This window comes from Podarcis raffonei, chromosome 3 (assembly GCF_027172205.1).
Source record: "Podarcis raffonei isolate rPodRaf1 chromosome 3, rPodRaf1.pri, whole genome shotgun sequence".
NCBI lineage: Eukaryota > Metazoa > Chordata > Lepidosauria > Squamata > Lacertidae > Podarcis > Podarcis raffonei.
The window spans coordinates 65,517,803-65,543,717 of NC_070604.1; the positions used below are offsets into that span (position 1 = coordinate 65,517,803).

Below are 25,915 nucleotides of genomic sequence, written 5' to 3' on the forward strand. Positions count from 1 at the left end.
ATTTAAAAATGATCCTAACCACATGTGTAACCCAATTTCATGCATGTTTACTCAGAGGTAAGTCCCACTTTGCTCAATGGAGCTTGCCTAAGTCCTCCTGTTCCTGAATTGTTTCGACCCCAGCAGCTGGTTGTTATAACAACACTATTGCTGAGAACTGGTGCCTGAGTTTGCTTTTTCCCTCCTCCCTCCCCACCCCCTTTTCCTTGTATCACTTTTTTTTAAAAGAATGTATGTCTGCCTTGTTTTAAATTATTGTAACATAAGCCGCTCTTTTTGGCTGAAAGCAGGGCAAAAGTAATAATAATAATAATAATAATAATAATAATAATAATAATAATAATGTGTGCAGACAAACTTATGATCTTATTTAGAAATAAGTCCCATTGGGCTATAAGGTTGCAATTCCATGCACACTAATTGTATGTCAGGATTTAAGTGGGACTGTATGTCTGAGTCTACATGCATAGGATAAGCAATGAAAAGATATGGCATTTTAAAAGTTCACAGCCCATCGCTCAGCTTGAAAACTCTAATACTTAAGCTAATGAAAGGAAAACAAGAGTATGTCTCAGCCAAATCTTAATTTTATGAGCTATCATTATGCTTCTCATCATATGCTATGACTCAAGTGTGGGGATGGCAGGAAAAGAAAATAACTACAACAGCAATTCACCCAAGGTGGGGAGGGAGGGTTAAAGATACTGGGTTCTAGGCGTGTCTGGAGAGCCTTTGGACAGCTGAAATATGGAGTGTTCCCTTAATCACAGGGATATAGCCAGGCTTCCTTCATAAGCAGGAATGTGACTTTTCCAGTAGGGCATCAGAGAAAATAAAAGCCAGTGATTTCTTTACAAACAACAGAATCTTCTACACTACACACAGTCCCAAACTTCCATGGGATTTGGTGCTTATGAGTTGTTGGCAACAGAATGCCAAGTTGAATCTGAACTATGGAACATAAAAAGTTGCCTTATACAGTGGTACCTCGAGTTAAGAACTTAATTCATTCTGGAGGTCCGTTCTTAACCTGAAACTGTTCTTAACCTGAGGTACCACTTTAGCTAATGGGGCCTCCCACTGCTGTGCCGCCACCGTGTGATTTCTGTTCTTAACCCGAGGCAAAGTTCTTAACCTGAGGTACTATTTCTGGGTTAGTGGAGTTTGTAACCTGAAGCGTCTGTAACCCGAGGTACCACTGTATATCAAGCCAGACTATTACTCTTTTGCCTTGCCCAGGGGAAGCCAATTTGGTGTTCTCCAGATGTTGCTGAACTGCAGCTCCCATCATGCTTGACCACAGGCCTTGCTGGATGTGGATGATGGGAATTTGAGTCCAACAATATCTTGAAGACACCAGGATGGCTTTCCCTCCCTGGTCTAGTCTCACGGGCAGACATTATCCAGGGTTTCAGGCAGTGGTCTTTCCCATCATTGGATCCCATTCTTAAGAATGTAAGACAAGACCCGCTGGAATGGACCAAAGGGCCAGACCATCTAATCCAACATCTTTTTCTCACTGTGGAAACACACAAGCAGGGCAGCAGATATGTGCAATGGCACTCTCCTATCTGTGCTGCCCGGGACGCGGGTGGCACTGTGGGTAAAACCTCAGCGCCTAGGGCTTGCCGATCGCATGGTCGGCGGTTCGAATCCCCGCGGTGGGGTGAGCTCCCGTCGTTCAGTCCCAGCTCCTGCCCACCTAGCAGTTCGAAAGCACCCCTAAGTGCAAGTAGATAAATAGGGACCGCTTTATAGTGGGAAGGTAAACGGCGTTTCCGTGTGCTGCGCTGGTGCTGGCTCGCCAGAGCAGCTTCGTCACGCTGGCCACGTGACCTGGAAGTGTCTCCGGACAGCGCTGGCCCCCGGCCTCTTAAGTGAGATGAGCGCACAACCCTAGAGTCGGACACGACTGGCCCGTACAGGCAGGGGTACCTTTACCTTTACCTATCGGTGCTGCCCAGTGACTGATGCTTAGAGGTATTGAAGGTGAACATGAGATCTTATGCATGCAACCTATGTGCTCTACCAATGAACTATATAGTCTGTTCTCATTTTTGGGTGGGCAGGGAACACATTTTAAACCTATCCAGGTTTTATTTGAAAAGAAAATCACATCCCTCCCCATATTTACATTCAGACTCTTCCACGCATTTATGATGAGCGACTTTCCCTTATTTGCGAGTTGTGCGTGTGTTTTCATCCTTTAATGCCACTTAAATCACTATTCTTTTCAAAATCGCCCTAAGCGGTAGTCCGATGGGCGTCTCGTGGCAGATGCTGACTGACACTCGGAGGTTTAAGAGCACCCCGCTTTTACCCGCGGTGATTCACGAGGCCTGGGGCGAAAATGACTAGGGATTCATCCCTCGTCGAGGAAACACGCCCGGAGAATCCGCTTCCGGACACAGCGCGGCGATCCCAGCATTGTTTCCGACTTTCTCAGGCAGCCTCGAGTTGTGCCTTTTCACAAGGCGGCATCCACTCGCCGCCACCACGTCGCCCATCACTTGCGGGGGAGGGAAAGGGAACCAATGGGCAGCGCGCGGGAGGAGCCGGGGGCGGGGCGAGTCAAGCGGCGGGGGAAACTCCCACCCGGGCCAAGTTGACATGCTCTTGCACCAGGCGGCGTGTTTTTGGCTGGGGCGTCTTTGGGGCAGCAGCGCGACGCAAGGCTCTCGTCTCTTCTCCAGTGCATGCGGGTAAGTGCTCGGGTCCTTATAGCCCTGGAGGACGGCATGGAAATATCCTTGGGGGGGAATGGTGATGGGGCTAGGCAGCAAATCTATCTATCTAAATAAATAGGAAAAGAAGCTGTGCCTCCTCATGTCTTAGGTCAGTGGGACTCGCTCTTTCTTTTTTACGTCCAGCCTGAACTTCTTCAAGGAGTTGTGTGGACGATCATGGGGGTGTGGCCGGCTCCCGGAGAAGCCTTCTGTTTCTTGGGCTGGAGGGGAAGTTTAGGTGTCTTGGAGGAACAAACTTTTGTCGTCGATGCTGAAGCGCTTTTTGGCGATCAGGCAACTAGTGATGAGCTGTAAGAAGAATTTGTCTGATTTAGGGGAACTTGGCCTTCTTTTCTCCACTGTTGCTTCAAGGTGGCTTATATAGGGTACCCAGGCGGTCCTGGGTTGCAGTCCTGACCCCCCGTACTTGGTGTGAGTTACCAGTGACTTCGGCTGGAAGTGGTTTGTGCCCATTGCCTTGACTGTCAAGCTATGCACCATGCGCATAGTAAGGGTGCGCAAGATTACAGCCCCCCTACAACCTGCTCACACACTGAACGCAAAGTGGGCTTATTGCTGAGGAAACTTTCTGAGCTTTGCCAGTCTTCCTTCCCTAAGTTAAAAGTGGACGGTCTGTAGTGATCATGAAATGAAGGCAGCAATATTATCCACACTTACTTAGGAGTTAGTCAGTTAAGGGGCGCCGAGGGAAATGTTCTGCCATAACGTTTTGTTCACCTCGTATCGAACTAATGGTCTGATTTTTTTAAGTGAATGTGAACCCGAGTAGCATTTGGTTGGAAAAAAACCTGCGTTAACTTTTTAGTTTATTATTAATTCTTCTTGTTATTAATGCCATCTGTATGCTTCTTAACATAAAGTTATTTGGGGGCATCTTAAATTATATCATCTTAAACTGGCTGTCAAGAGAGAGCTGGCTATCTATACATGTGTGAAGCTGGGGCAGTCAACATGCTGCCCGCGGTGCCTGCAAAGCTTCTGCGTCCCCCCCCCCCCCATTCACCATGAGATTGCCAGGATGCTTCATCACATGTCCACTGTCAAGCCAGGATGCTTACCAAACCCTCTTAAAAAGGAGGAAGTTAGAACAGCGCACTCTTTCCCACTTCTTTAAGCTCTGCAGTATGTACCTTTCAGGGCTCAGCTGAACAGAAAGCAAAGCAACCAAGAGGAGAGGAGGGAGAGGGAAGTGATCAGGGAAAGGTGGGGAATAGAGGGGAGGGGTGAGAAAACGGGGTGCCATAGGAGTCAAGAGAGAGAGAGAGCCCTTGAAGTGCTGTGGAGAGAGATAATGATGGGGTTTGAGGAGAGAGAGAAGGCTGGAAGCAGTAAAATGGATTCTCTTGAAATGTATTTCTTCACACATCACCCCCCCCACACACACAACCATCAACTCAAAGATCATATATCTGTTTTCATTGACTTTAACAATCATGGACCTGATCTGAGGCACAGATCCTTATAACTTTTACAAGGGATCCCCTCAGAATTGACATCAAATTATAGGTCACCTCTGTGTTCACAAATGTGTTCTGTGCTTTATGGTTTTACTATTATTCTATGTAAAAATCACAAACATACATGAGGATCTGTGCTGTGGGCCAATGTTTCTGGACCTGTGACTTTGGAAAAAACCATGTAAAATGATTCGCATTCCAGAGGATCTGTTTCACTTCTGCTTTCTGAATCAAACTTTGGGGCAGAGCCCATGAAAAAGCAAAGAGTGTGTGTGTGTGTGCACGCGCGCACGCACGCACGCACGCACTGCCTCACTTTCTGTCTGTCAAAAGGAAGTGTCACAGGGGAGGGGTGAGAAAAGCATGGGCTCATCAATGTTGACAACTGCTGGTATTAGTGATTAGAAAACACTTGTTCATCATTTCTTTATAACATCAGGGAAATCCAAAAAGAAGCAAACAAATATAATCTATTTTAATACTGGGTTCTAATTACACTGAATTGGATCTAGTTAGAATCCAGTAATTAGAAGTATGTATTGTAGCATGATGATATTACTTTACCTGAACTTTTATTTAGGGAGAATCAATATAATTCAGATATGAAAAGCTATTTGAGGAAATTTTCATTTCTTCCCCATTTTTAAAAAACTGGATTCTCTTCCTTACTTTTCCCTTTCACTTTATTCTCCTAGGGCCTAAATGGCTAAATAGAATGCTTATCAATTAATTAAGATCAATCTCAAATAGGTGATGAGTACTTAAATTGCAGATTTAAGATAGCTCCATTTTAATTTTAAAATCATAACTGATCTATTACCTTAGACTTCTCTATATTTTTTAGGGTGTGTTTGATTTTTGAAGGAACATGATTCTTCAATCTAGGAATTGGGAAGCAAAATCAAATAAGTTTGGGTGGGGAGAATTTATTTTAAACTTAAATTTTATTGTTTTAGTGTATATGTTGAATGAACGTGACAGAAAATTTACACCAATATGTATTAACAAGTCAGAACTTCAAATACGGATGATATAACCAATTTTGGTCATCCAGAAAACAGTTTGTTGTGTAAGGGAAACAATAGGTCTGATCTAGATTAAAATACTGAAACTTGGTTTCCATTGAAATCAATATGAAAAGTTAGCAAGGGCTGAGTTAAATTGCATTCATTTCAACTAACATGGACCGTATCCAGCTCAGTGTTAAAGAAGAACTAAGTTTGAGTAAGCTGTTCCTGTAAATTTCTAAGTACCGGTAACTAATTTCCTGTGTGCTTTGGAAGAGTAAGGAGTGTGAAGGCAGTTGTGCAAACCTGTTGTTTCCATTGCTACTGCATTTACAGTTAACGGCTCTGATTCTAAAAATGAAACAAAAACTTGAATTTGGAAACGAAGCATTACTTCCTTCATGTCTCCTCACAATCTCTTCTCTATCCCACCTTACTGGTATTCCAGAGGATGCCCCTGTACTTTGCACACACAGTGCAGTGGGGCAAACCATGTTGACTCCCCCTACGTCTGGCGTCACTGCAGCTTCCCTGGATGGCACTGGGGTGGGATGCCCCACAGCTGCCACCAGTGTGCCCAACGTTGCTGCCATCCTGCCCCACCCTGGTGTCATCCAGCTAAGCTGCACCACTTTCTGTGTCCATGAGAGTAGCTCTACCTCACTACACCAGCCAATATTGAAAAGGACCCCTATTTTTTCCAGGGTGGCATTTTTCAAGTTCTCTACACTTTGATTATGGCAGAGGCAATTAAAAAATATACTGGCCTGGTTCACACATCATCATCATAAGGCAAATGGTTATTCTTGGGTACAGCTTCTGGTTAGTGAGGATAGAGCTTAACAATGAACCTGGGTTCAGACAACATGCTAAGACAAACCTTGGCTTAGCTGAGAATGTGCGAGAGTAAAAAATATCAGGGAGGAGCAAAGTAGCTGTGAGCTCCTTTCCAGAGACAGTACATTCATGAGGTCCTGGTAAACTATAGGTAAGCTTACCATGAACCATGAACCAAGACTGTGTCTTTCTGGTACAATATTTCAGATGGCAGGATACAGTCTTCCATAGACCCATGGCATAGCTCTGTTTTATAGTAATTATAGATATTTATGTAGACACTTGTGTATCCTTTAAGGGGTTTTTTAGGAGCCACGTATGAACTGGGACACTTACCAATTAATCTAATGTGCTTGAACCTCTTGTAAATGGAAGCTGCAGTGTTATTCATTTTATATGAAAGCATCTCTTAGGCTTCTTCAATGCTATACCAGCTTCCTGGGAATAAGTCTGATGGGGAGTAAGCCTCAGTTGGGTTTACCTCTAGGCAGACCTGGAGAGGACTGGGCTGGTTATGGTTTGAAATACTTAGACCCAGAATTGGGTGTGATCAAATATATATATATATATATATATATATATATATATATATATAGTGCTACTAAAATGTACTGAAGAATAAAATGCAACTTTAAACCCACAAAAGGTTTTAACATACAATAAAGATATGGATAAAATTACTACAGTACAATAATATATTCAGAAAATCTGATCTGACAAACAAACAAAAAATATCCCAACCCAACACTTTTTGACCCCACAAAGGGTCTTCCTCGGTGTTCAATGAATTTGTGACACATTATTTGTCACCAAATTCCACATGGATTCAACATTCATAGGAAAAGTCATTGAGTGTATTCTATTTGGATGAAAACATTAGGTTGGAATTACCCCTTTGACTTCTCTTCCTTTGATCAACTGGAATGGCATCTGAAATCCTGCATGTTTTCCTTGCTTGTGACATCTGCATTTGAGAGTCTTGTAGGTGGTTGCATGAATACGTACAAATATACATCATGGAAAATGTGCAGTATATACAAGGCAACAAGAATCTGAGGCGCTCTGGGAATTTTTGATTGGTAACAGCTTTTATTTCATAATGCTATGTGTACATGCGATTGTTGTAATCATGAGGTTACAGTCACTTGATAGCATGTGACTTGTAGGGATAATGTGGTGAGAAGTTAGATAATAGAATTAGAGCTCTTTGAATGTATGATACAGTGTTGGTGCTTAGTAATCTTACCTGCATACTTGGCTTCTTAGCTGTTATGAGTCAAGTAGTCATTAACAAGGAAATATATAAGATGTGTCTTATGACTTGCATTACACTAGTATTGTAATGTGTGCATGTTTAAGGGTTACTGGGAGCTACTTTGGTTCTAGCTTCCGAAAAATAGTGAAGTAGGACACCTTTCTTTTCAGTTGTTCATTAGGCGTAACACCTGTGTTTTGTTTTCTGCTATCATGAGAATAACCTAAACTATCTTCTCTTCAGTCTTTGATTACTTTAATCTGTTGGGAGCCGCCCAGAGTGGCTGAGGAAACCCAGCCAGATGGGCGGGGTATAACTAATAAAATTATTATTATTATTATTATTATTATTATTATTATTATTATTATTTAATATTCTTTGAAGCATGGGCCTAATTTTACTCTGCCTCCTTAGTTGGGGCCAAACACACTAAGTTGGGGCCAAACTAGAGGTGACTTGAGAGATCTAAGGAAAAGGATCTCCTACACTTTTAAAACAAATGTTCTTAGCAAGAAGAGATTCAGACTGGGACCCTGGTGCTGGAGGAGGAGGGAGTAAAACTCTTTCCTCTGCATCATTTCCACATTTTATTTCCTTTACCAAATAAAAGTTAGGGATGGGGGAAATGGAGCAGGGCAGAGAAAGTTAAACCTTGCTTTCCCAGTACAGCAAAGTTCTGTAGTTCCCCGGACCCAGAGTGATTTTCTATACAGCACACAGAAACCTAGAAAAGTGCTGGCTGATATGCATTCTGAGTTGTCCCTGAAGGGGCACTTAAACAACAAGTCAAACAGGACTCTCATCATTTGAACAGTTAGTCCCCCGAGTCTTAAGGCAGCAGCTGTTAATTGCTTGTGAGTCCTGTCTGACTAGTTCTGTTGTCATAAGTGTAAGGCATCCTAAATATTCAAACATCAATAAAAACAAAGCCAAGGCAGGCCTGAGACATTCTGGTGCTTCTCATGCTGCACTTGAATATCTTTACATTGAAGGCATGGAGGATACGGAAGAGAACTACAGTATAAAGGATTTATATGACTTGAGTTGGGTTGTAGGGAAATGTTTCTGGCAAACCGGAGCAGCGCACGGAAACACTGTTTACCTTCCCGCCGGAGCGATACCTATTTATCTACTTGCACTTTTGATGTGCTTTCGAACTGCTAGGTTGGCAGGAGCAGGGACCGAGCAATGGGAGCTCACCCCGTCGTGGGGATTTGAACCACCGACCTTCTGATCGGCAAGTCCTAGGCTCTGTGGTTTAACCCACAGCGCCACCTGCGTCCCTACAGAAGAAACTGTAGATGTAGCATAAAGTGCTGGTGGGGCCGAGGACAGGAGTTACAGGCTGGATGTTCACCCTGTAACCTGAATGCCTGCTTCTTCAGGGATAGCCAACATGATGCCCTTCAGACATTCTGGACTACAACTCACCCATCACAGCCAATGGTCAGTGGTGCTGAGAGTTGTAATCCAAAACATCTGAAAGGCACCATGTTGGCGATCTCTGTACAATTAGCAATGGCTTTGACTTTCTGTGGCCTAGAAAAATAGTTCAGTCTGAACATGTATCTAGAAATCTACATGATACATGGAAAAAGGCAGGAGGGAGGGAGGAGTATGGGGAAAGCACAGAAGAAGTGTAGAGTGAAATTATCATGCTGAAGTCAAAGTACATGGTATGATTTTGCATTTCAGCCAATCTCTTCTCTTTCTTTGTTTTGCCTCAAATTATAACAACATTGCTATTGCCCACCTACCAGCTAACAGACTTATGGATAGCTCCCAAATACTGTTGATACTTCAACTGCTCAGTCCTAGGTCTGCTGTAATGTGCATATTTGTTGCTAGTTAAATCAGATATGTCTTCAAACTATGCATACAATGAAATACACTTTCAGTTTCACACACTAATGCTGTAATTTGGTTTGCTTAGAAGTTAAGACAATTAACAGTATTTCATTCCTGAACAAAAATTAATTTTATGGTACAATAGCTTTTCTGTATCCCATGTTAACCAATATGGAATGCTCCTCTTGGTTAATTTACTGGGAAGTAGAGATCTTTTTACCACACCTTAACTGCTCTGAGTATAAGGTTCTAGAACTGTGAATTTGCGTGGGGGGAGGGGTAATCTCTGGTCAGCTGACATGTCAAATATTGGTCAAGTAATTTGGAATATATCCACTTTTAAAAAAAAATATCACTGAACAGTTCAACTCAGTCTTTTATGCTGGAACACCAGAGTCCATCTCTAATTATGAAAGGTTGTATCAAGAATTAACTTTCTAACATACAGAAAGCAAAGTAACAGTAAATATTAAACAACAGCTGTTTAAGGCAGTATGCAGCGGACCACTTCTTGTAATTTAATCAGCATCATGGCTTCATGGAATATTTGACTGTGGTTAAATAGGTGGTTGATTGACAAGACTGAACATTTTGCCAACATGTTAACCCTGATTAAATTATCTTGCTGCAGCAGACTCTGAATAAACCACTTCCATGTCATGGCCTGATGTTACAATGGTAGAGACATGAAGGTTGCTGGTTCAGTGCAGTGCCAGATTTAGGGCAGTGTGCATGGTTCCCCTCCACAGGATGCCAAGCCATGGGAGCACAAACAACAACAACAACAACATCCTATATTTATATGAGTAGCTACGTAAAGTTAGGTCCCAGTCAGAAGGGCAATAGAGTTGTGATTGGGGGGGGGTGATGGGGAAGCAACTTTTGTTCTTGCTCAGGATGCCCTATTACCAAAATCTGCCCCTGGTTTGGTGAGTCTATTCTTGTCATGACTTACTCCAGATCCAACCCATGGATATTGCTGCTTGTAACTATCACCACTGTGATATCACACCCTGGCCACATGGAAACATTTTACTTATGTCTGTCGCTTGGTTGCCATGAGAGCCAGTGTGCCGCTCAAGGCAGAGTGCTGGACTTAGATAATGAGAATCTGTCTTCCAATCTCTGCCCAGGCATTAAGCTCACTGGTGATCCAGGGCAAGCTACTTTACAAGGTTGTTTTGATGAGAACATTGGTTGTGTGGGTGCCACCTTGATATATTTGGAAGGATAAAATGTACCTTATTTATTCATTCATTAATTCATCAGGCCTTGGAGGGCAGCCAAAAGGTATTAACCTAGAGCATAATTGTATTAGAATAGACTAATAAATGTGATAGATAGATAAATAAATAAATAAATGGATTAATTATGCTTATCTGCAGTATGCACCTTTAAACACTGGCCTTGAAAAAAGTTTATGACGATGTCATTTACTTTTGGATAGGAGAAGGAAGAGGAGCTGTTAAAGGCTAAATTTCTTTATCTAAAAACAGCATAAGCTATCTCCTGTAGAATCCTTTTAAAGCAATTGTGATACCATACAGATTCCCCCTCCCCAAAATAGCCCATTGAACTGTAAAGGCTACTTTTGGATCTGCAAACGAAATGTCTCATTTAAATCAATGGATGGAATGGAATCAAAGTCTAGTCACTAATCAAGACTTTAGTTTGTGCTTCTGTTTGAATAGTAATGGTAATGGAATCGTCATGGCAAAATGTAATTCCTGATCTTGCCATGGAATATAGACAAGTATACTGAATTATATAAAGGGCATGGAGTTTACAACACTCAGTAATGTGTCAGAAAGGTAGAATATTTTGTAAAGTTCATGATACTCCGGTAAATATATTTGGAACATCAAACACACTGTCTTGTTTGCAAAGCTATTTAGATCATTAAGAAAAGCTTGCTATTTCTACTAATTTTTATTTTCCTATTTCTGTCCCTAGAGGCCAAAATGAGAGATCGACTCTTTGAATTTTTTGAGTTATCGAGGCTTTACAGCCAACATACTCATGATGAAGAAAATCAACCGCTCTTACCTCACAACACTCTGCTGTTTGAAACAGATTATGCCTTGGCAAGTCTTTTCAAAGATATCCAGGCAATCCGAACGAGCAATCTCCACCTGAAAGAGGACATTAGACGCCTGGGCAAACAAAACACTCGCTTCCTCACCTCTATGCGCCGCTTCAGTAGCATAAAACGTGACACAAACACGATTGCGAAAGACATCAAGGCTCGTGGAGAAGAAATCCACAGGAAGCTTCAGGTTTTGAGAGACTTCAGTGAAGATGCAGAAACAAAATATGGCTCAAACACAATCATAGCCCGTGTGGCCAAGGACCACTATGTTGATCTCATGCATTCTTTTCAGGAGGCCATGTTTAAATACAATGAGACAGAGATGAACCAGCGGGAGAACTGCAAGATTAGGATCCAACGGCAGCTAGAGATCATGGGCAAGGAAGTGTCTGGGAACCAGATAGAGGACATCATTGAACAAGGCAGGTGGGACGTTTTCTCTGAGAACCTTCTGTCTGACGCAAAGGGAGCTCGTTCGGCCTTGAACGAGATAGAGACCCGGCACAAAGAGCTGATGAAGCTGGAGTCCCGAATCAAGGAAGTTCATGAACTCTTCTTGCAGGTAGCCCTGCTGGTAGAAGAACAAGCAGACACCTTCGATATTATTGAGCTCAATGTTCATAATGTTGAAGAATATGTTGGAGAAGCTAAAGGTGAAGTGAGGAGAGCTCTCGAATACCGAAGGAAGCATCCTTGCCGAACAATCCTCTGCTGCTGCTTGCGATGCTGCAAAATTTGATTGTCCTCATGAAATTACTAGATAAGTGTTTTGGGGACACTCTCAGAGTCAAAGACACTTAAAGTTTGTGCTCAGTTTGAGAGAAATTGCTCTAAAGCAGTGTCCTTTTGTTTTCTTATGTTCATTAATGACTCTGGTGCACGTTTTGCAGCTTGTACCAAAAGCCAAAGAATATTGGCGAGTTGTCATGTATTCCAATATAACGGAAGGTAAAATTAACCTGGTCTGCAACATTACTGCAAAATTACACATACACCGGAACATATACAAAGCAAAGGAAATGTTAACCAGGTGTATAATGAATTTCTCCTAAATTAATGCTTTCCGTGAAATTTAAACAACAACCTGCATAGACTTTAAAGTAAGCAGTGTTGTGGCCAGTTGTTTTTTCCTGGATGAAAGAAAAAAGGACAAAATTACAGGTGTGATTCTCAGTAATGTTGTTTAGAAAACTAGCATGTGCACATGATCTGAGAATTTTGATACAAGATTTGTTGTAATTGTACACAGCATATACTTATTTTTTTATATATGTTCTGATATTTCTGTATATTAAAATAAATGTGGAAGCCTTAACTATCTTTTTGTTAGTGTATAAAGAAAGAGCTTGAATTGCTTTCTGTCCAGTGTTTTTATTCATCATGATGGCACTTGTGGGAGCAGGGAAACGTGGAAGCAGCCAGAACCAGGCGAAGGCATTTTCCTACCTCAGGTGGAGCAGCAAATGGTGTATCCACCCCCCAGGTCCAGGTGCAGAGCAACCAAAGCTGCTTGTTACTTGACACCTGACACAGAAAATCCTACAATGTCTGTTCCCTCCCTTGCAGTGAAAATACAAGAATACAGTAATAAATTAAATTATACAAAATTAGCTGCCCTTTTATGATACCCAGAATCAGCTGCCTAAGGCAGAGTGATAGTAGTTACATTTGCCAGAGGCTACAAGAAAGACCAGGACACAGTCTGAGGTCACCTCCTCACCATACATTAAAAGGACGACAAGTGTAGTTTGTTCAGGGTGCTGATCTCAGAGAGCGACAGTCCCTAGGATTCTCCATGACGTGCTATAATGGTGCTTTAATTGTATGGTGTGGACATGGCCTGAGAAAACAGAGTTTGCTGTGGAAATGGTGCTGCTTATGCACACGGAAGCTTTTTGCATCATCCACATGGCAGCAGCACCGCTATCTTCATTTTTCTTCTTTTAGTGCAGATTTACCCATTTACACAGTTAATGAACATACTTTTTTAAAAAAAATCTGCTGTAAATAGCAGCTATAGTAAAGCCTGGGCAGCACCAGGACTGCAGGGGCTGGGGAGGGAAAGCTTAACTCTCCCTCCACCACTGTGGTCCTGATGAAAATACTCCCTACCCATGCTGGGTTTTTTGCAGTGGGAGGGAAGACTCCACCGGTACTAGCAGAGGCTTCCTTCCTCATGCAAATAACAGCTAAAGGGGATTATATTTGTCAGGAGCACAGCAGGTGTGGGTGGGAGAATTATAATTTCATTCCCACTCTCTGCCATACTGTTCAGGCTGTTCATTCACACACACACACACACGCATATTAATTGCTTCCATACAATGAACTTCAGAAATACTGAAGGGACACAGGTGGCGCTGTGGTCTAAACCACAGAGCCTAGGGCTTGCCAATCAGAAGGTTGGCAGTTCGAATCCCAGCGACGGGGTGAGCTCCCATTGCTCGGTCCCAGCTCCTGCCAACCTAGCAGTTTGAAACCCATCAAAGTGCAAGTAGATAAATAGGTACCGCTCCAGCGGGAAGGTAAACAGTGTTTCCGTGTGCTGCTCTGGTTCACCAGAAGCAGCTTAGTCATGCTGGCCACATGACTCGGAAGCTGTATGCTGGCTCCCTCGGCCAGTAAAGCAAGATGAACGCCTCAACCCCAGAGTCGTCTGTGACTGGACCTAACAGTCCACTAAAGGTAACCCTTTACCTTTAAGAAATACTGACATGTGGAACTCTTGTAAATTTCCTTTTGCAGTACAGTGGTACCTCGGGTTAAGTACTTAATTCGTTCCAGAGGTCTGTTCTTAACCTGAAACTGTTCTTAACCTGAAGCACCACTTTAGCTAATGGGGCCTCCTGCTGCTGCCACGCCGCCAGAGAACAATTTCTGTTCTCATCCTGAAGCAAAGTACTATTTCTGGGTTAGCAGAGTCTGTAACCTGAAGCGTATGTAACCTGAGGTACCACTGTATGTCCTTCTATCACTAAGCAGCACTCACCAGCTCTGGATATTTTAAGTGACTTGCGTTTTATCATTTCCTAGTCATTGAGCTTGCACTCAAACAAAGATACATGGTAGCGTTCACACAGGATGTGGAAGAAGTTACAACTATTTGTAGATTCTTGCTTACACAAGAGACTGGAAATATTTTTGTTGTTGTTGGCATATTGCTAATATTTAAGGAATTTTGAAATTGAATTTCCCAGTAGCTGAAAGCTGAAAAACCTGCACTGGTTTCATGTAAAAAACAACAACCCTGCTTGCTAATTGCTCCTGAAGGTGTCTTTTACTACAAACAGCACCTTTGAAGGCAAATGGCAGCCATGGGGTAATTTTGTGTGCAGAATCCTGATCAGGAGCATGCCCCAGTTGGTGCTCCATGTGCTGCTCTTCCTTCAAAATAAAATTGGCTAGTCTAAGATTTGCTACTGTCTGTCTCCATATTAATGTAGGAGTGTTCACACGACTCCCCATCCCAGTGTTGTCACATACCTTTCCTGTGGGATGACCATCCTCATATAACCAGGTCTAATGAAGGGGTTAATACCATAGAGTGAGCTGTCCTGCCTACCTTAGCTATGTCCACTTCCCCTCACATTGGGAAGAATTAGGTGATCAAGCTTTTGTTCTCCCCCAGTGTACCTCAGTATGTGAAGATGTTTGCGCTGGTTGCTCCAGCTCAGCCACATGGCTCTCTAAAGCCACTCTTGAGTTCCTATACAAATAATTTAGGAACTTTCACCACTTTGTAACTAAGTCAAATTTTACTGCCTGTGCAACTTTATGAAGTACATTAATCTGACCTTTGCAGAGTTTTCAGTAAACAATTTTTAACTTTCCAAATGTGTGGTCTTCTCTTATGCTAGGGGGAAGAGGGAAACTTTGGAAAGAAACTTTTAAAGGAAATATTTTGGAACTTACTTGGAAAGGCACATAATACAACTCTAATATAACTAAATTGCTTTGGGTTGCCTTGAACAAAAAGGAGTGACTGACAAATTTAATAAATAATAATAACAATATTTTATTTAGGATTTCTTGGCCACGGAAAAGCTGTTTACAATTTACAGAATAATGATGCATTCTGGAAACCTGGATTTTAGTCTTTAATTTTAATAAAGTTGGGAGCAAAGAGATGAATATAAAGTTAAAGTGCCAGCAACTGTTTAAGGGCCATTTGTTGTAAGAAACTAGATGGTTTGCTTTTTCCATTTGCTTACTGATGAACTGAAGGCCTTTTCATTACTGCAGTACTTTAAGGTCACTTCTAAACGGTTCTTAGTTTCCTTAACAAAACCACAGTTTTGCCAGGAAATGCATTGTACCACAACTCTTTTTTTTTTTTACCCTTCAAAATCAAGAAAAAAAGAGACAACAATCTTTTTCTTTTCTTTTCTTTTTAAAACACTCATTAATGAATGGCAGGCCACTTCAAATAAATTTCTAGCCTCATTAAGCTTTATGCATATTAAAATATATAATGCAAATTAGGTACAGTTTAAACACACCAAAAGCACATTTAAGTTTAATCAGTCTGTGGTTAATTCAACATGGTTTGGGGGTAATGGAACAGTGCGTTTCCTCCAGTCTTTCAGTAAGCTCTTATTGGTGGAATGAGATTCTAAACCATCCTAGCTACATTGTGAAGACAGAATTATTGGTAGTTATTATTTCAGGTTAATCAGAATTAAACTGATAAAAGTTTTTAACACAGTGCATCAGAAGTCTTCCAGGAAAGTGTGAATAGGATTGCAGCCCTTTTTTTGATTAAACATGCATGGAATTATTACATGACAAAATAAGGCTCATCCACACTGTTGCTTAATATGGGTAGTAGGCTTCCTGTATATCCATTAATTCTCCCTTGTCCATAGGACATTTTTTTTCTAAATTACTACCTTCCCACATGCTCAGAGACACACCTAGAAAGGCAGATATACAGAGAGCCTTTCTAAGTGCACCAAAGGACTGAAGCATGCCTGGTATCCCTCCCCCCCCCTTTTTATGTTTGAGAGGCATCCTTCACATGCCAAATTGCAAATATAGTGGTACCTTGGGTTAAGAACTTAATTCGTTCTGGAGGTCTGTTCTTAACCTGAAACTGTTCTTAACCTGAAGCACCACTTTAGCTAATGGGGCCTCCTGCTTCTGCTGCCCTGCCGGAGCACGATTTCTGTTCTCATCCTGAAGCAAAGTTCTTAACCCGAGGTCATATTTCTGGGTTAGAGGAGTCTGTAACCTGAAGCGTATGTAACCCGGGGTACCACTGTAAGCTGCTTTTCAAAGTCCCTTCTGTTTCAAAAGCAGTTTGTTATGTGACATTAACATTTAAAGTGTGCACACATAAACACACCAAGAATACTGGGAACTGTAGTTTGCCCCTCACAGAGCAACAGTTCTCTGCACCCTTAAACAAGTACAGTTCCCATAATTCTTTGTTTGGTGGGAAATGCCCTTGTGTGGTGTGCATGCAGCTACTGAAAGCGACCTGATGTTGAGAAAAGCTCCTTTGGCTTGGCTGAGCTGATCTTTGGACCTTAACTCATTTTTCTAAGAAATTTATATTTTTACAGATGAGATGAGGAGGTTTTTTTTTAAAAAAAAATGATTCCACTAATGACAGCAGCTTGAGGGATGTGGTTCTTGAGCAGGGCCATTTCCCTAGTTGCCCCCCAGTTATGGCACTCCCTTCCCTTAGAGGCAGGAGATTCCACCAAACCAGCAGGGAGCATGGTGAGGTGATCGACTCGGGGTGCAGCACAGGATCCACAGGGGCAGCAGATCCCAACGCAGGTCTTCATTCCCTCCTTTCTTCCTTGGCAGCGAGGGAGGGACCTCTATTTGGTGATTCGTCTCAGGTGCCAAAATTTCTTGGATCTGCCCCTGCAAACTGCAAAGAACCCAAGCAGGACATGGGGGCAAGAGCAGCTCCCGCACCACCACCACGTTGCTGATTCCTAGAAAGTTTAGGCTGCTTGCTTCTCTTCTTGTCCCTTCTTGATCTTGTTTCGAGGATCGCGATTGTTTTTATACTACTGAGGCTCCAAATACATACAGTAGTGTTTTGGGGATTTGTACCCACATTGGTCCGCATGATCTATGCACAAACCGCTTCTTTGGAGACTGAAAGCTGTAGGTTTTGCATATAAATGTCTCTTCAACAAATGAACCCATTCTTCTTTGTTTTTATCGGTTTGACAGCCCTGCTTTGCAATAGGCTTCCTCGTGAGTAGGAAATGCTGAACCGGCACAACCACTTAAAATATTTTTAAAGTCTTAAAATATTATTCGTTTCCCATATGAGGGGCGAGGAAATACACTCATTGATACGGATCCAGGTGGTTTGTGACGCGGATCACCGCCCGCTCGCGTCTCTTTCTTTCATTCCCCCCCCCCTTAACTTCTGGTAATCCGGGTTCCGCCGGCTCCTTCCTTCGCTTCCTGCGCCCTCCCGCGCTCGGATTCAAGAATGCTCGAAGAGCAGGCGAGAGGGGAGAGCGGCAAGGGGAAGCCGTTTTGCAGCTGCCGAGCGTTCTTTTCCCCCCTCGCTCTGAAGGTGGGGCCGCCGGGACCGCGGCTGGGGAAGGAGCAGCGGCGGGTCGAGCGCACCGTGCTGCAGAGCCTGTTGTTCTATATAGGAGTGCCCGCGTGCAGGGCTTGTAACCGCACCAGGATGGCCGAGTGGTTAAGGCGTTGGACTTAAGATCCAATGGACGCATGTCCGCGTGGGTTCGAACCCCACTCCTGGTAGTTGGTTTTTTTACTCTCCGGCTCTCGGTAAATTAAAAAGGAGGAAGCACGTAGACAGGGGAAAACCTCCTGGGCGAGCTTCAGCCTCTTTACGGCAGCCGCTGGGACTGAGCAGTTGCCCGGGAGGGACGGGCCGAGAGCCGCTTCCGCGCCTGTGCAGCAAAGCTAACCTGAAAGGAAGGTGTGCAAAGGATGCATATTATTAGGAATCATGGGAGGGAAGCGCTGCCGTTTAGTGCATTTAATTTTAACTGGGTCTCCGTGCAAATATAACTTCCATCAGTCCATGCGAACCAGAGATTAAAGCCGGAGATCTGCTAAATATTTTTCGCAAAACTTAAATGGCACGTGCTGCCCTGCAACAAGAATGAAAGCAAATAAGCAGCATTTGCCCGTAAAAAAATCGTTATAGAGTGCATGGGGGGAAAGATCTGTGTAGAAACTACAAGTGTGTCGGTATAATTTTGTGGACTTGCACTTCTCTGTCCTGAAAACGGGGTCCAAACCTTCCTGAGATCCAAAGAAAACTCTTGTTCACGGATGCCACCTTTATTTGCACAGAAACCTGCATTTTCAAGCTGACAACAGAGAATAATTCTGGCGGGGAGAAGCGGGGGAGAGAGCGCTCACAGCCAACAAGCAAAAAATGAAGAAGCCCAACTGGTTATGTAACGTTAATTACAAGATATATAACATGTTAACGATTCTGTTACAAAAAAATCAGTGCCAAATGCAGTGTCACGAAGCCACAGTAGGGACATAATAATCACACAAATTATAAGGGCAACAGCAGAAAAAAAATAAGTGAATTGTAAAATGTAGGTCACAAGTAGCAGTGTGGTGACGATCCAGTTGCTCTATTACATATCACAATGGAGGGCTGGTCAGCTAATAATAATTTAATAATAATAATTTATTATTTGTAGCCCGCCCATCTGGCTGAGCCCATCTGGCTAACACACTTCATGACGATTTAATCGTGATAAGCGAATGGCAAAATACGGAGGTGAGTTGGCGGTAAATTCTTAATCCCATCCTGAAAGGCAACACAATATCAAATGTGTTTAGAAGAGTGACACCTACTGGCTAGGTGCAGCTAATCGCTATTATAATACTTTATAAGTCAGTCGAAGTTTTTATTTTATTTGTTTTTATTTATTTACAAATTCATAGTCTGCTCTTTCATAAAATACTGTATATAAGGATAAAACCAGCAAAGGAACCATAAAAAATTATTAAAAACATCTGTGATGACCTTCAGCCAACACCCTCTCAGAATAACCTACCTCACAGGGTTGTTGTGAGGATAAAATGTTGAGGAGAACTATGCAGGCCACCTCCAGCTTCCTTGGAGGAAAGGCGGGATATAAATGTAATTAAACAAATAATATCAGTAAATACTGCTTGGTTAAAGGGGGGGGGATCATGTTGTAAAGGCCTGTACAGTGGTACCTCAGGTTAAGTACTTAATTCGTTCCGGAGGTCCGTTCTTAACCTGAAACTGTTCTTAACTTGAAGCACCACTTTAGCTAATGGGGCCTTCTTCTGCCGCCATGCTGCCGGAGCATGATTTCTGTTCTTAGCCTGAAGCAAAGTTCTTAACTCGAGGTACTATTTCTGGGTTACCGGAGTCTGTAACCTGAAGCGTATGAAGCATATGTAACCCAAGGTACCACTGTATAAACAATAAGAAGTTTTTAAAAGACAGCTGAAGGGAGGGAGGCTCAGATCCTGCCAAACCTCTGCTAGAATTAAAAGTTCTTTAACACAATTGTGGTTCTTTGTCAGAGATGAACAATATGAGATGCTGCACAGGCAAAGCACTCACACAGGTTATCACAAGCCTCTGAATCTCATCTAAAATATTTTAACTCTGTCCTGAAGGGGCTGCCACATGGGGGGGTAATATTTTTAATTAATGCCAAACCATGTGGAACTGGGTATAGGAGGGGTGGCTAACCTGTGGCCTTCCAGATGTTGTTGGACTAAGCTGGCATTCCTTAACCTCTAATGACCCTTCTGGAGAGATTTGTTATGTTCCTTAAAAATCTGCAAGTCGAGAAGCTCCTGAGTGCTGCATCCATCAGAATAAGCTGCCCGTGTTTCACCCTGGAATGCAGTTATCAGAGGAACAGTAGAACTGACAGCAACATTTAAGAACATACAAAGAGCCTGCCGGATCAGACCAATGGCCCGTCTAGTCCAGCAGCCTGTTCTCACAGTGGTTAGCCAGATGCGTATGGGAAACCTGCAAGCAGGAACTGTGTGAAAAGCATTGTCCCTTTCTGCAGTTTCCAACAACTGGTATTCTGAAGAATAGTGTCTCGAACCCTAGAGAAGCAGTCTGCTTCTGAGGCAGAGCATAGTAGCCACTGATAGCCTTTATCTCCATGAATATGTCTAATCCAGGGGTCCTCAAACCTTTTCAGCAGGGGGCCAGTCAATTGTCCCTCAGACCTTGTGGGGGGATGGACTATATTTTGGAGAGAGAAAAATGAACGAGGGACGATCAGAGGTGCATGAAAGGGCTCCGGAGAGGGGCTGCTTTAAATGTCGGCCACTTGAGAGGGACGCTCAGCCAACTGTGGCTCCTGTGTCTTTCGAGTGGCATGGCCTGGCGGCAGCAGTGGAAAAACAATGAGCGGTGCGCGAAAGGGCTCCAGAGAGGGGCTGGCACCAACAAAGCCCAGCCCCCTTCCTCCTTTAGACAGGACGGGGAGAAGCCAGGAGGAGGGAGGGAGGAGGAGGAGCTGGCACCATGTGAGGGAGAGGGAGGGAGAGGAAAGAACCTATGGGCTGGCGATCCACACGCTGATTCCCGGACCATCTGTGGGCCAGATTTAGAAGGCAATTGGGCCTGATCTAGCCCATGGCCCTAAGTTTGCCAACCCATGGTCTAATCCTCTCTTAAAGACAGCACTGCCTCCTGTGGGAGCAAGTTCCATATTTGCTGCATGAAGAAAAACTTTCATTTGTCTGCCCTGAATCTTCCAACATTCAGCTTAATGTCCCTGAGTTCTAGTGTTATGACAGAGGGAGAAAAACTTCTCTCTGTCCATTTTATCTATGCCATGCATCATTTTAGGAACTTCTATCATGTCGCCTCTTACATGCCTTTCCTCTTAACTAAAAAGTCCCAAATGCTGCTGTTGTGTTATTTTCCTTTCTTTTTTTTCCCATAGTAAAAAAAATTGTACATGCTTGCTGATGCTTTGCAATGTTAACTTACGGTAATGTTAACTTTGTAATGTTAACTTACGGTAAAAGGTTTGGAACAATAAGTACTGTAATGTGCAATTTGCACAGAAAACTCTTTACATGCGTGAATCTCCTTATCTGGAGTAGGTAAACTGCTAACATTCCTTCCCCCTGCCACATTCCTGTGCCTTTTCAGCTAACCCACTGGAGAAGGAAGTGACAGGGGTTAGGTTAATTCTCCATCTCTTGGTCCAAACAAAGCACAAAACAAAAACTGAGTCAGTGGTTTAGGAATGAGAAAGCAGCTTATGTGTGCCCCCCCCTGGGACCCACCCCCACTCCCAGTCATGCTTACAGCCATAAATGTTTTTGGGGTGTGTATTTAAAAGTAGATTTTGAGCAGTCTAATACCCATTTACAAGTAGTCTAATATGCTTACTATCATACTATTTTCCCTTAAACATTCTAACAATGCTTATTAAGTACCAATGCTTGCCAATCAGGCATCCAAGTACATTTAAGCTAATTGGCTAGAACATTAACATGTTTGGTTTTTTATTGAGCAAATACAACCTGCACGTGTTTTTCATCATATCTCCATAAGAAAATAAACTGAAGGTGTGTTTGTGTGCGCGCATGTGCACACAAGTTGACTGGTAATGTGGATTGTAATCTTCTCTGGTTTATCTGGTTCTTTTAATTTTCAGCCTTCCATCCTAACAACAATAATTATTAACTGGTGCAGTCAGATACACTAATGATCTGCAAAATAGGTGTGATTCAATATGTCAGTTTAAACTCCAGTTACTTCAGAGTCTGATCAAGGCAATTTTCTTTGTTTTATATAAGGGTTACAAGAACCACTGAATGAGCACAATTTCCTTTCCCAGTTAAACAAGAGACAGATGGCATTTTTTCAACGGAATAGTTATATATGCAGTGTAACACATAACTCATACCAAACTGAGCACAAAACAGGTGTGAAGCTAACAGAACAATAAAATGCAATGGAACAAAACTTGCATTTATAGTACTGAACAAAAGCTTGCTTTCTAAAGAGAAGTGTTATTGTTGCCAGTTGAAATTATCCACCTTGTTAAGAAGCTTTTGACAGGAAGGCAAACTGGTGGTGGTTATAACTGCTCATTAAGGGAATTTCTATACAATGTTCTTAAGGGGCTTGTTATCTTTTACAAAGATAACAAATCACTCCAGGGGTGTCATTAGAGCTTAAGGAATCCTTTAAAAATAATCCAAGGGGTTGTCGGCTGAGGTGCAAATGCATGTTACAAATAGGCTCCTAACATAGAGGCTCCCACAGTTAACATATGAAATGTAATGAAACCAGTCTTTGGACAGCTTCATTTTGAGTAGAGAATCTGGCTAGGGGACAAGAGGAACTAGCTGCCATTTTCCCACTCAAAACTTTCCAGCTACTTTGCCCAGTGTAGGCTTCCTGCAGGAAGGGGAGCAGTTTTGAGGAGGGACTCAGAGCAGAAAATATGTCAATTTAAAGCACATAAACAGCAAATTCCAGTAGTCACCCACCCCTCCCTGCTTGCCACTCAACATCTCAGCATTTCATTTCAAAATAATCAAACAGTTGGGTTTTGTTACACATATAGGAGAAAGGCCAAAGGCCAGTTCTTGGAAAAACTGCTTTGCCCACAGAAGGTCCCAAGTTCAATCCATGACATTTCCAGGTAGGGCTGGAATAAACCTTTCTGAAATCCTGAAGAGCCGCTGTCCATCAGACTACTAGATGATGCTGAGCAAGGTAGGCCGATGTTCTGACTCAGTATCATACATCTTCCTATGTTCTTATATTTGTCACTGGTGAAAGTTGCTACCAGTGAGAGGGCAAAGTTTAGGGTTGAGGCACAGTATAAACTGGTTCTGGTATAGACTGGAACACAATGTGATTGGGGGACATTATTGCTATATGTTTAATATGTACCATAGCTTCTTAAACTTTTATCTATTCTTATAGTTGCTGGAGGCTGATACAATGCCCTCAGGGGTTCCCTGGTAATAAAGAAGAGTAGTGGCTCAATGGTAGAGTACCTCCTTTGCATGCTGAAGATCCCAAGTTGAATCTTTGGCATTAACAGGTAGGATTGGGAAGGATCCCTGGAGATCTGCTGGATAGACCAGTGATGGCTCAATGTAAGGAAGTTTATTATGTTCCTAAGTGCAGCACTGAGCAGGTTTTAGTAGGGTAAATGCCTAATTTGTGCAATTCAACAAAACAAGTTTCCTTCTCTTTGGGAAAACAAATCAGTCACTGTTCAAGACACTGATGTTTCTATCTTGATACTGCTCTATCACTACGTACTGCTGTATTACAATTCAGTTTTAGTTACATGTTCAAATTGCATTTGTACAGAACAATAGATTCGTGTCTAAAACTTACATTTGCACTTAGAAAATGGGCATAAACAACAACAACAATAGGTACATATCTTGTCTGTAAATGTTCTTATGGTTCTTCTTTTCAAATGCTGGCAGATCTTACAACGAGCTTTAAACAATTCAAAATACTAAGCACCGAGCACTGCATTTCATTATGTGTAGATGAGTCAATGAGGTCTAATTCTTACAGATTTAAGTCGAACAAAAAAAATATACAGTACTGTATTACAGACAAGATGCCAGAACAGGTCACCAGCCTTTTCAGGCCCATAGATACCTATGGATTTTTGAGTGAGTCCTGTGGGTGTCACCCCCACAGCACACTACTCTCATATCAGCATCTCTTCTTCCCAAGAAACTGAAAGAGAAAGTGTACATGTACACACATCACTTTCTGAATAAATCTGGATGAAAGCTGGATGCAGTAGAATTCATCTGAGCCTTGAAAAGCTCATGGGGTGGAATCCAACATAGCACTAAGTCTCTCGTTCAGTGACCACGATAATTTTCCTTTGCACCATGGAATGTCCTCTGCCTTTCCTCTCCCTGAACATTTTCTAAGAGTTCCCCCAGCACTCTGGAACAGATTTGGAGAGGGTGCAGCTGATGCACCAGCCAAAGCTGGTGAGAGGCATTCTTCGGCATAGACTCCAGCTTGGGCCTCCATGGTTTCAAGAGAACTCCTAAACTGTGTACCTGTTCCTTTAAGTGCAACCCCATTTAGAACAGTTATTCTATATTGTATTGAATAATGTTGCGGCTGAATTTGTGTGTAACCCACCCCAGGATTGTTAAATGAGAGGCGGAGTTTATATAATGATAAAACAAACAAATAGGACAGAAGCAGGCAACTTAGATTTCCTGCCAATGTAATTGCTCCTGCAAACTTTATAAAATGTGTTTTGAAGAGTTGTAGTAAAAATAGTAACATTAAGAGATGAAATCTGCTACTTTGTATTACTAAATTTACCATGGGCAGACAGTAACTTTCAGTTGCTACAACGTAGCTGTGATTATAGGCCTTGGTTAGTGGTTTCATCTGACAGGAGGATTCAAAATATCAAGTTTTGATAGGACAATTATTGAACACTCTGTTGGCTCTCATTTGTCCAATTATTATATATCAACTACTCATTCTTCCTCCTTTTTAAATGGTTTTAAGTGTCTTCAGTGCTGTTATTAATAGCTATTTATTTGTTTCTTTAATATATATATATATATATATATATATATATATATATATATATACACACACATATATTGTGTGTGTTTTAGCTGTACTTGCTTTAATTCATGCTGTGAGCCACCTCGGAGAAAGGCAGGAGATATATATATATATATATATATATATATATATATGCAAGCACAAGGGCATCTGGTGTTTCAAGCAAAGGTTTTGCAAGGTAAACTCTCACTGTGGCTGTGATCCATGCATGCTTCCTCGAAAACAAGGCCCACTGTGCTCAGTGGGGCTTTACTCTTTGGTAAGCAAGCCTTCATAGGACTGTGGCCTCCCATCACACATGCCAGTTCAGTGCCTCAATCCTAAACACGCCCAGCTACGGACTGAATCCCCTCTCCAGCACAGCGAGACATGCATTTCTGAGCAAGCTAGTCTATGACCTGGCTGCACAATTTCTTAGTTGGGTGTGCCTTTAAGGGAAAGGCAGCAAAGGATTCCAGCTCTGGGCAATCTTGAGTTTCTCCTCCGAAGGGGTAGCAGGTGACCCACCGATCTCCTTGGGCGAGTGCGGTCCTAGAATCATAAAACTGTAGCGTTGGGAGGGTGGGACACCACGAGGGTCATCTAGCCCAACCCCCTGCAATGCAGACATCTTCTGCCCTAAGCGGGGCTCGAACCCGCAAGCCTCCTGTCGAAGAGTCCCACGCTCGGTCGGGCGCCCCAGGCACAGGAAAGGGGGTCCGAGTTGATTGGCAGGCCGGCAGGCCACGTGACGCTGCCACGCCGCGTTCCCAGCGCTAGAGTGTGGCGCTGCAGCTCCGACGAGGGAAGGAAGGAGGGAGGGAGGCAGAGCGGGTGGCTGCGCGCGCGCGCGTTCCAGGAACAAAGTTCCAGGCGCCGCGAAAAAAAGTTCGCTGAGAGAGTCCCTATCCAGGCGTCGTCGTGGTGCAAACTCCAAGTTGCAGGAGGGGCGCAGGCTGCCCAAGTGGCTGAGGCGAGAGAGGCGAGGCAGGCTGGCTGTATCGCCCGCCCTTCGCAGCCGCGTCCTCCCCTCCTAGCGAGCGAGGAATCCCGGGGGGCCCAGGAGGAGCCGAGGCGGGGAGGGAAGGAGGGCGCGAGGGAGGGTCCGCCCTGAGGGGGC

General features: G+C 43.0%; 1 protein-coding gene and 1 non-coding gene across 2 annotated transcripts; both read left to right on the top strand.

The window, feature by feature from the left end:
- The first annotated feature begins 2,609 nt into the window (after positions 1–2,609).
- Positions 2,610–12,591, top strand: STX11 (syntaxin 11). Its single transcript, XM_053382086.1, has 2 exons — positions 2,610–2,702; positions 11,105–12,591. The coding sequence occupies exon 2, from the start codon at positions 11,113–11,115 to the stop codon at positions 11,977–11,979; it is 867 nt and encodes a 288-aa protein (XP_053238061.1). The 5' UTR covers positions 2,610–2,702; positions 11,105–11,112; the 3' UTR covers positions 11,980–12,591.
- Positions 12,592–17,898: 5,307 nt separating this feature from the next.
- On the top strand, positions 17,899–17,981 carry TRNAL-UAA (transfer RNA leucine (anticodon UAA)). The gene has a single exon. It is a non-coding gene; the product is annotated as a tRNA-Leu (tRNA).
- The last annotated feature ends 7,934 nt before the right edge of the window (positions 17,982–25,915 follow it).

Bases quoted from the DNA above. Each gene is read 5' to 3' on its own strand.
- STX11 (XM_053382086.1), top strand. From the start codon at position 11,113: ATGAGAGATCGACTCTTTGAATTTTTTGAGTTATCGAGGCTTTACAGC.